Source organism: Rana temporaria, chromosome 13 (genome assembly GCF_905171775.1).
Source record: "Rana temporaria chromosome 13, aRanTem1.1, whole genome shotgun sequence".
NCBI classification, from domain to species: domain Eukaryota; kingdom Metazoa; phylum Chordata; class Amphibia; order Anura; family Ranidae; genus Rana; species Rana temporaria.
Genome location: NC_053501.1, coordinates 43,162,576 through 43,174,296, shown reverse-complemented (window position 1 = coordinate 43,174,296; position 11,721 = coordinate 43,162,576). Strand labels below are relative to the sequence as shown.

General features: G+C 40.5%; 1 protein-coding gene across 1 annotated transcript in view; it reads left to right on the top strand.

Moving 5' to 3' along the window:
• Positions 1-11,721, top strand: part of LOC120921025 (MAP3K12 binding inhibitory protein 1) — a 55,687-nt gene that overhangs the window by 8,695 nt on the left and 35,271 nt on the right. Inside the window, exons 2-3 of the mRNA XM_040333615.1 lie at positions 3,214-3,333; positions 7,560-7,775. Coding sequence (XP_040189549.1) covers positions 3,214-3,333; positions 7,560-7,775 — 336 coding nt within the window. The remainder of the gene's footprint in view (positions 1-3,213; positions 3,334-7,559; positions 7,776-11,721) is intronic.

Genomic DNA, 11,721 nt, shown 5'->3' with positions numbered 1-11,721 from the left:
CCTTTAACTTGTAATGCTTAACTTGTAATACCAACGGCCACCACCAGATGGCGCCAGCTCACATCTGGTGGTAATAACTTGTAATACCAACGGCTCACCACCAGATGGCGCCAGCTCACAAAAAAAAAATTTTTTTTTTTGCCCACCTTCCAAGCCAAGTCGCCAGGACACTATTTCTAGTCGCCATGGCGACCTGGCTCCCGGGATTTGTCGATCCCTGGTCTAGGCCATGTGTGCTCAACCTGTGGCCCTCCAACTGTTGCGAAACTACAAGTCCCATGAGGCATTGCAAGCCGCTAACAGTTACAAGCTTGACTCCCAAAGGCAGAGGCGTGATGGAAATTGTAGTTTTGAAACAGCTGGAGGGCCACAGGTTGAGCACCCATGGTTTAGGCCATCTTTATGTAGAGCAACAATATATATTTTTTCAGAGTTCTTTGCCATAAGGTGCCATATGGAACTTTCAGTGACCAGTATAAGAGTGAGAGCGATAACGCCAAATTCAACACACCTGCTCCCCATTCACACATAAAACCTTGTAACACCGAGTCACATGACACCAGGGAGGGAAAATTGCTAATTGGCCCAATTTGGACATTTTTCATCTAGGGGTGTACGCACTTTTGTTGTCAGCGGTTTAGACATTAATGGCTGTGTGTTGAGTTATTTTGAGGGGACAGCAAATTTACACTGTTATACAAACTATACACTCACTACTACTACTATTCACACGTTGACACAAAGGGGTTTGAATGGCTAGGAGGTTTGGGACTTTAAATGAGATGCGTTTTTAGTAAAATGCAATTATATATATATATATATATATATATATATATAAATGTATATATGGAATATAAAAATATTTCCATAATACCCAGGCTCAAAATTACTAACCAAAGAAGCAACAAAGCAAATTAACCCGTCTAGCTGTAAGCATTAAAAACAGAGGTTTAGTTGCACACATTCGCAAATACCTGTGTGAGCTGCAGGCCCCATCAAGGCACTCTGTGTACTACAGTCCCTAACTATGAATTTTAAAGTCTCCTCAGTAGGAGCACAGGAGTGCTAATCAATAGATAGGGGGCAGGGTGATCACCTGACCATGCCCCTACCTATAGCTGGTCTAGTAAAAAAAGAGCACTGGAAAAAACAAAAGAAATACAAGAGTGAAACTAATCATGCTTACTAAACCAAAACACCACCAAATCAAGAGTGGACCACATCAACCTGGGTCAGCTAGTCAAAGAATGACAATGCATGATTAACTGTCAGTGGTAAATCTGTGGGGGCACGTTATTCCACTCCTGAAACGCCTCATCCTCACCTGTGATCTGTTTTCTTGCAATTAATGTGTGTGTCTATAAGGTCATTTGAGTTTCTGGACTCCTGACAGATCCTTGCATCTTTCATCCAGTGCTGCACTAACATTTCTGGATTCTGAGCCATTAGGAAACCAATAGAATTGTCAAAGGATCTGCAGGAAAAAGTTAGTTGAACTGTATAAAACAGGAAAGGGATATAAAAAAATATCCAGGGAATTGAGAATACCAATCAGCAGTGTTCAAACTCAAATCAAGAAGTGGAAAATGAGGGGTTCTGTTGAAACCAAACAATGGTCGGGTAGACCAACTGCCAGGCAAATTGTTTGTAATGCAAAGAAAAACCCACAAATAACTTTAAGTGAAATACAGGACTCTCTGAAAACATGTGGTGTCGCTGTTTCAAGATGCACTATAGGGAGGCACTTGAAGAAAGATGGGCTGCATGGTCAGGTCGCCAGAAGAAAGCCATTACTATGCAAATGCCACAAAATATCCCGCTTACCATATGCCGAACAGCACAGAGACGAGCCTCATACCTTCTGGCACAAAGTCATTTGGAGTGATAAGACCAAAATTGAGCTTTTTGGCCACAACCATAAATGGTACATTTAGATAAGAGTCAACAAGGCCTATGATGAAAGTTACACCATTCCTACTGTGAAACACGGAGGTGGATTGCTGATATTTTGGGGATGTGTGAGCTACAAAGGCACAGGGAATTTGGTCAAAATTGGTGTCAAGATAAATGCAGTATGTTATCAAAAAATACTGGTGGAACATTTGCATTCATCAGCCAGGAAGCTGCGCATGGGACGTACTTGGACATTCCGACATGACAATGATCCAAAACGCAAGGCCAAGTCGACCTTTCATTGGCTACAGCAGAATAAAGTGAAGGTTCTGGAGTGGCCATCTCAGTCTCCTGACCTCATTATCCTTGAGCTACTCTGGGGAGATCTCAAACGTGCAGTTCATGCAAGACAGCCAAGGAATTTACAGGACCTGGAGGCCTTTCGCCAAGAGGAATGGGCAGCTTTACCATCGGAGAAGATAAAGAGCCTCGTCCACAAAAGCTGTCGTTGATGTTAAAGGGGGCAATACACGGTATTAAGAACTGGGGTATGTAAACTTTTGATCAGGGTCATCTGTCTAGTTTCTGTTGCCATTACGTTTTAAAAAGAGTAAACACAGTTGATTGATAATGAATGGCTTTATCCAAACACTAACCATGAGTGAAAGAAAAGTTTTTGTGTTATCATTCATATTCTCTAAAAAATGGCCATGAAATCATCAATTCTGCCAGGGTATGTAAACTTATGGGCACAACTGCATATCCGCTATAACTTTCACACAAACCAATCAATACACATATTGGGATTTATTTAGAAATGTAGCAGAATACATTTTTTTTTTTCTTCTTCATTCTTTCCCCCCATCTATAGCGCAAGAAAGAAAAAACCCAGTGGTGATCATACCACTAAAAGAAAACTCTTTGTAGGGGGGGAAAAATGTATATGACTTTTGTTTGGGTACAGTGTTGTATGACCGTGTAGTCGCCAGTTAAAGTAGCAAAGTGCCAAATGGCAAAAGAAAAAAGGGCCTGGTCATGAAGGGGGTAAAATCTTTTGGCGCTGAAAAGTGGATATTCAGACCGATGAATAGCCAACACTTATAGACCATATCTGAAATGTTGTAGGTTAAAATGTTTTTTATTGTTTGGTAAAACACATTGAAGGGAAAAAATGTTTAATTTAATGCCTTTAAATAGTTAACTTTGACACCTGCTCAGCATTCCCTATGCAGACATCTGGCTGATAGGAGCCATGCAAGTAGAGTATGTAAATTCAGCTATTTAAAATGTAGATTAACTTGTTTCTGTTTTTCTTCCAAGCTTCAACAGTCTGAAGATGCAGTAAGGTTTACTATTAACTGGGATAAGATCCAGTGCCTTCCAGATGTGGGCCCTGCATTACTGCGCAATGTTCTTCAACAACATATATCTGATCTGCAGGTAATCTCTACTTTGTATCAAATTGTTTTGATTTTTTTTTTTTAGTACCGGTCAAAAGCACAAATGCTGTTTAATGTTGTGGATTATATTTATAGCTTAATGGCAGCAAATTCATCTGTGTCTTCCAACAATAAAGCATGCCTTCATTGCCTCTCTAATATACATTTTATAAACATTAAAAAGAGTTCTATAATTACTAGAGGCTCCCTTTGTTATGCAATCTGTTGTGGTTTCATAGTATAAATGAACCCTTTTATAGTAGCGATTATCTGCTCTTTTTGTACTATAAGGACTAGTTTTATGTTGTGTTTTTTTTTTTTTTACCCCATTATGACAGGCGATACAAAAAAAAAAAAGCTTCTGCTGCTATTAAACGTCTTAGGCCTGGTTTACACCTACGGTATGTGTGTTTTGGTGCTTTTTGCAGAAATGCGCTACAGTTCCTTCACCATGGTTTCCTATGTGACAAGTTCACATCACATCATGTTTTTTCAGCCGCTGCGTATTTGGAAATGGTCAAGGACTCTTCGATGCAAAACTGTGTTTTTTTTTTTTATTTTTTGCTATTTTGGTTCAATAGACTTCAATAAAGAAAAGCATATAGTGTGGTGTTGCAGGGATTTGTGTTTTTTTAATCTGCCCAAAAACAAATTGGGCAAAAGAAAGCTTAACAGATGAGAAAATCGCGTGTGCAAAAGCGCACAGCAAAAAGCACTGCAGAAACTGATCAAAAGCAAACTGTATAGGTTTGCCAAGGTGAACCAAGCCTTATGCTGGCCATACATGTATACATTTTTGGACAAGAAAATTAATTACGAAAAATCTTTGTACATTCGCTGAATAAAATTAATGTTGTTTGATAATTTTCACTTGCTTTTAACGTTCAGTTTTAAAATTTTATGTAATTTCTGAACAAAAACCACATACACTGAAAATTCCTTTGACCAAGAAGTTTTCTATACTGCTTCAAATTTTCCCGTCACTGTGGTCGAAAACAAATGTTGATTCGAAAATCAAGGAAGACATTGTTTTTGTTTTGCCAGCATAAGTGACAACAGGCGCAGGTAGCTTTTATCCTATGACGAGGGAGTCTGTCGTACATAATATATAGCAGTTCTATTTGAAAATCTGCAAAACAGTCTTTTTCTTTTATTTAAATAAAAAATTTGATCTGAGTATGATGATATTTACCAAATTTAACTTCTAATAGTATATAGGGCATATCTGTCTGTTATTCTCAGTGGATTTGAGATTTTGCTCCCGAACCATATACCGTATTTATCGCGGTATAATGCGCTCCCGCGTATACCACGCACCCCTAAAGTGGCCCCCAATCCTGTGGAAAAAAAGTTTTTTTGTTTTTTGGCAACATGTTATACCACGTACACATGACCGTTTTTCATGTCATGGAATAAAACGATGTTTTTCTTGACGTGATTCCTCTCAAGCCTGCCTTGCATACACACGATCGAGAGAAAAAATGCTTGAGCATAGCGCTGTGACGTACAACATGTACGACGGCACTATAAAGGGGGAAGTTCCATTCGAATGGCGCCACCCTTTGGGTGATTATGCAAATTTCCCGTCTCATAACTTCTGAGCATGCACGTTTTTACCCCCGTCGTTAAAGCGTACACACGACCGTTTTTCACAACATGAAAAACGACGAGAAAAAATAGAGCCTGTTCTAAATTTTTAATGCCCATTTTTCTCGACTACAAAAATGCTCTGGAGCCTACACACGACCGTTTTTAACAACCAATTAAAAAAATTGCATTTTTCTCGCCATGAAAAACGGTTATGTTGCTAAGCGCCCTACCCCATGACCTCCTGTGACTGATCAGCTGACTCGTAGTCCATTGACAATTACTGTTGCTCAGCAACCGAGTACAGAGGTACAGACAGCTGCAGGAAGTGTATGCAGGAGCCTGATCATATTGTTCCTTTTTTTTTTTTTTCTCTCTGCAAAACTGTGTGCATTATTTATTGTTTCTTAAAAATAAACTTGGCTTTAAAGAGCCTCTCTACTTTAAGATGATCGTAGTGCATAAGTGAGCTAGAAACTTCACTCGCTGTACAATGAGTCTCTTGATGTCTAAACCTTTATATTGGCACATGTATAAGAAAATGGGCTTATTATATTTGAGGTATAGGAAAATGCTTTGCAGACAAAAGGCTAAGCAGTGCGTTGATGGAATATGGCCAAATTCCAGCTTCTGTTAATAACCCTGGCAATACTGTATACACCTATTAATGACTCCCAAGTTGGGGGAAAAATGCAATTCTTGCCATAAGTTATTTTCCTGGACCCCGAAATAAACTGAATGCCCATTGATTAATAATTTTTTTCATATTCATAAAAAATCTGCATCTACTGTAACCTTGACGGAGAAAGGCAATAAGTGATACTTGTAACACAATATGCATTGTGTCCATGCATATCCAGGATTATGCATTGACGCAAAGAATGAAAAAGTTGTTACAATCCTGGCTGATCCATTACTACTGAAACTGACGGTATAAAATTAATGTATACTCTTTGTCCTGAGTATAATCAAAGATGGCCAAGAAATTGAATAGCCCTACAAGTATTGTCACTCTTGTTTCTGAAGAATATGATGCTTGTAAGTGTTTGCAGGAGATACTCTTTTACATAATTCTGATACTCTTGGAGCATTACCTCTTAAAATGATATGCATAAGAGTTTCAGAGCTAGACTTTCGTGGTCACTTTCTATCATAATAATGGGCTTATTAATATGGAGTGATTGCCAAACTGAATACCAGATACAACAATGACTCTTGTTGCACTAGCAATTAAAGCTCACTGCTAAATAGAATTAAATCTCCCATTAACACTGATGGGTTTAAGTTGAAGTTTAAGTTGATATCCCTTTCTTTTTATTCTGAAAATGCTAGTTGCTTAGCCATCATGCGTAGATTTGTGTATACAACACGTTTGGGGAATTTAAGTTCAGACTTCCCTTGTTGCATGCTTGTTCCAAGTCATCGACTGATGTCAGAGACAGCCAAACAACTATCATTGTTCAAAGTAAGCCAGCAATGGCAGCCATGGCATGTGTGTCTCTGCATATGGTGTAAAATCTGTTGCTGCTGTCACTTATAATCGTCTTTTATAAACTTTATATTCTGGGGGGGGGGGGGGAGTATTTCTCCTTTTTAAAGTGGTTCTAAAGGCTGTATTTTTTTTTATTTATTTTTTTTGCATTCTATGCATGAAGGTACAAAAAAACTCCTGTATTCAGCTCTCCCCAAAGCTTCCCTTATACTTACCCGAGCTCCATCAAAATCCAGCACTACATGAGAGCAGTGGCTCTCTGCTCTGTTCCTCCACACAGGGCAGATCCATAGCAGCAGCTGCCATTTGTCTCTCGTTGCTGTCAATCAAACTTGGTGAGGAGAGGCCGGGGCTGTGCCCCGCTGTCTATGGACCCAGGCAGCGGGCCTCGGAAGCAGTCCTGCATGAGTGCTCCCATAGGAAGCAGCCTCCTATGGGGCAGTAGATGAAGAGGAGGAGCCAGGAGCTCTGGTGCGAGAAGAAGAGGAGTAACGGGGTTGCTCTGTACAAAACCATTACACAGAGCAGGTAAGTTTGACATGTGTTTTTTATTTTTGTAAAAATATTTTACCACTTTTTAAATGTTTGAGAGCTCAGAAATGGTGACTGATTCATGTCCAATCCAGAATAAGGGATAGAACAGTTTTAAAATGACTGTAAAGGTCTTTTTTTTGTTTTTGTTTTTGTTTTGTTATACTTGCCTGCTCTGTGCAAGGGTTTTGCACAGAGCAGCTCCAATCCTCTTTTTCTGGTGTGCCCTGGTGGTGCGTCTGGTGGCTCCTCTTCATCGCGCTCACGAGTCACGCTGCTCTGTCCATTGACGGACAACGGACACAGACTTGGCCCTACCCCCCCGCGCAAAAAATAAAAAACGCAGAGTTGATCAAATACCACAAAAACAGCGCTCTATTTGTGTGAAAAAAAGGACAGAAATTTCATATGGGTACAGTGTTGTATGAGTGAGTAATTGTCATTCAAATTGTGAGAGCATTGAAAGCTGAAAATTGGTCTAGTTAGGAAGGGGGTTTACATGCCCAGTGGTTAAAGTTAAACTGTTTGGTATGAATGTTTAGAATATCAATAATGGCACACATGCTCTTTTATATCAATAAACCTGTGTTTGTTCATTTTTTTTTTTTTTTTTTAAGCCTCTTTTAGCTCAGCTTCAGTCATTGTCTTCTGGTAAAGGAGAGAAGAGTATCGACAGAGAAGGTGATGGAACAAACGGCTGTATTGCAAATGTGAGAAAAAACATGAAGCCGGACCCTGAAATTACAGTAAAGTGTATTCTGGATAAAGGAGCATCAGACACCAGCTGTCTGTCTGATCCTGCAGTCGTACAGATCCAAGCTGGAAAGTCGGAGGTAAGGTGGCATCCTGGGATATTTTGGGGAAAAAAATACTACTTGTTTTGAGACCCAAAATGTGTTATTTTAATACATATTTTATTCTTTTTCTGGAGCTTTGCTGTTATTTCTTTCTTGTCATTTGAGAGACACAGGAAGTCTTGCATCTTTGCTACCTAGGAAGATTGGACATTGGCAAATGAAAACAGTAGGGCCAGTACAGGATTACTCAGCACGCTTTCTAGTGTTCTAGGCGAATGGAAATCTTTTTTTCTTAAAGTTGATGTAAACCCTCACATTTACCCTGTGAACGTGAATAGCCTCAGATGATACACAGGGTTGAAACAAATCCCCCTACATAAGTTTTACATGTATATCTGCTGTCTTCAGCGTGCTATATTCTTTAGAATTCTTACATTTGGTTAGAATTTTCACTTTCTCATTCAGCAGTAGCAGTTGTAGTCTTGGATTACACTGGGAGACAGCTGATTGGAGGAAAGGCACATACCCCCTCCACATAGACAGAGACTTTTAGAGCTGTGCTGTGACAAGACAAGCTCTCTGATAATCTATTTATATGAACCTCCCTCCACACAAATGCTTTTATCCCTGTGTCAAAGAACCTGTCAGAAGTTATGCTGATAACAGAAGAACGGAGCGACATAAATACACGGGACTTTGGAGAGACATGAGAAAACGCTACAGATATATGTGCTTAGGTCAAATTTCATGAATCTGGTTTACATCCACTTTAAGATACTCTATATAATAGACTAGCTTATTTTTTGCTAGCACCCTGTTTTCTGGATTTTTTTTTTTTTTTTTTGTATAAAGCAAAACTCTTCTCTACATCACTGCTCGTGCTTGGTGTCTTCGATTGCAGCTGTATGATGTGGTCATCCTCGACCTAGCTTGTAGAGTACCACATCTGGGCTCTGCTGGACTAAATATTGTGTGGATATCTCAGAAGTGTTGATACACTGAGCTTCACGTAGAGAGCTTACCAGATTCTGTTCTGATACAAGTTTGCTGTGGAAAGCTTTGCTGGTCCCGAGCCACTGGAATCGCAGCACTTGCCCTTTCTCACTTAGGTCCTGATGCTCAGCCTACTATCTCAATTACTTGGGTCACTGGGTGCCTTTTAAACCCTTTTTTCTGCTAATGCTTTAGTGAAAGGGGTTAACACTGTGGGAGTGAGTGCCGATGTTCTCCGCTGTGTAGAATGTCACATCTGCTCTGTGCTCTTACCTGCCATACAGCACTGAAGTATCTCCCCACTGCTATTCCTGCTTGCAAAATACCATGTGTAACTTTAACCTGTTCCAGCTGCTCGCCTACAGAGACCTTGGTCACCTTTAGCCATCCAGCCCTCGCCTGCTATTACCTGTCAAGTTTTTGTGAGTATCCGAGAAGTTGTCTTACTGCCACACAAGTGCTATATACTGATTCTAGACACGTGGGGGAGACGGTCCTACTGTACCCGATGTCCCCAAATTATATTTTACTAATAGTTTTGGGGGCTATTTGCAGCATGCCTACTGATGTTGCTGATATTTGCAACCTGAATTAGTGCCATCCTCTGCTTTTAGAATCTGTTCCATCCTCTGAGTCCTTTTGGTTGGCCTTTTTTCCTTCTTGGCTGAGGTTTTTACCACGGTCATGCAAGACTTCATGACACAAGTTGCTTAGTTATTTGCTGACTCTGATTACAAAGGCCAGAAGTGTGCTCACGCACCCTTTCTTGCAGATTCTATGTCTGATTTGCACACAACCAATGCAGCTGCTTATTCATTCCAGTCCTTAAAGTGGAAGTAAACATAAATTTTCCTAAAACAATTAAATTCAAGGCATAATGGTCACAGTTACATGTGCTCTCAATCAAACTATCAAGTCATCAAATGACTGGTGTCAAAACTGATCATGTGTTCAGCACCATGGTAATGGCAGATCAAACAAGAGGCTAAGATGGCAGCTTCCTTGGCTGTAAAGTATAGGAGTGTTTGGTTTAGCTTTAACCAATTAGCTTATATCTGAGGCGCCTCAGTCTTCTGCTATTACTCCCAGGTTAACTTCTTCAGACCCGCGCTATAGCCGAATGACGGCTACAGCGCGGACCTGAAAATCCAACTGGACGTCAATTGACGTCCGCCCCTTAGGGCGTTCCCCGCGCGTGCTCCAGAGCGCGCAGCGGGGAAACTCTGTGTTGGCCGCGTCCCTTGGACACAGCCAATTACAGTTCGCCGCGAACGGCCAATCAGAGTGGCCGTTTGCGATGCGATCTGTGCGGCCAATGAGAGATGATCTCATCTGTAAACATATGAGATCATCTCTCATTGCCGTTTTACACAGAGACAGCGTCCTGTCTCTGGAGAGGAGACCGATCTGTGTCTCTTGTACATAGGGACACAGATCGGTCTACCTACAGTTAGAACACAATGCAGGGAATACATTTAATCCCTTCCTCACCCCCTAGTGTTAACCCCTTCAATGCCAGTCACATTTATACTGTAATTAGTGCATATTTATAGCACTGATCGCAGTATAAATGTGAATGGCGCCAAAAAAGTGTCCGATGTGTCCGCGATAACGTCGCAGTCCCAATAAAAATCGCAGATCGCCGCCATTTCTAGTAAAAAAAAATAATAATTCTGTCCCCTATTTTGTAGGCGCTATAACTTTTGCGCAAACCAGTCGCTTATTGCGATTTTTTTTTTTTTTGTTGTTTTTGTTTACCAAAAATATGTAGAAGAATACGTATCGGCCTAAACTGAGGAATTTTTTTTTTTTTTTTTATTTTTTAAATTGGGATATTTATTATAGCAAAAAGTAAAAAATATTGTATTTTTTTTCAAAATTGTCGCTCTTTTTTGTTTATAGCGCAAAAAATAAAAACCGCAGAGGCGATCAAATACCGCCAAAAGAAAGCTCTACTTGTGGGGAAAAAAGGACGTCAATTTTGTTTGGGAGCCAAGTCGCATGATCGCGCAATTGTTAAAGTGACGCAGTGCCGAAAGCTGAAATTTCACCTGGGCAGGAGGGGGGTATATGTGCCCAGTAAGCATGTGGGTAAAGGAGAATATGTTGGCACATATTGATGCAGTGCACACTACTCTGAAACTGGAGGATCAGCCTGCTGCTTCTGTCCGTTCTGTTAACCTGTCTTTGGTAGCTAAAAAGGGGTTCTAAAAGCTCATCCCCCCCCTTTTTTTATGTTTTAAATACTTGTTGTACATACACCCTAAATCGTTACTTATTTTTGCCCCAAAATGTTTTTTTTTTTTACATACAAATTGAATACTCTTCTTGCTTTGCTGCACCACTGCTTCCATTCTTCTGACCATTCTCCCAGCCCCTATGTCATTTAGGTTTTTGGACTACATGTTCCAACATGCTTGGCATTATGCGCATTGCCTCCATGCAGAGGCAGGGCTGTGGTCCAGAGCTCTGGATTTCCATGTCAATCAAAGGACATGGGAGGTAAAGCTAAAGCGTCCTCTGGGGCTGCCGTGCATGCAGGTGCAGCCAGCGTCTCTCTGCATGAATGTAGTCCCAGTGGTGTGAGCGCGCAAACATAGGTGTCGTCATGAGAGTGGCGCTGCAGAGGGGGCACCTTTTAGAGAGGAAAACCAGAAATGGGGAAAACTGACCTAAAAAAAAAAAAAAACATATATGTATGCAACACTATTGTAAGGAGCATACATAGAGGAGAAAAAAGGCAAGGGTTTAATATCACTTTAAAAATTCTGAGGTTGCAAAGACTTTCCCTCGTACTCTGTTTTCCAACTTTTTCTCTATTGGCATTAAAAACATCCCAATTAGCTGTTTGCACCTCGGAATAGATGCTTACTACTTCAGCGCCAGCCTTTAAGGAACCAACAGATAAATGGTTGGGAGCCATTCTTATAGAATGAGTGGGGCATTACATTTCAGCTGTGACCAATTGCTGGAAGTCTCTCATCTCCTT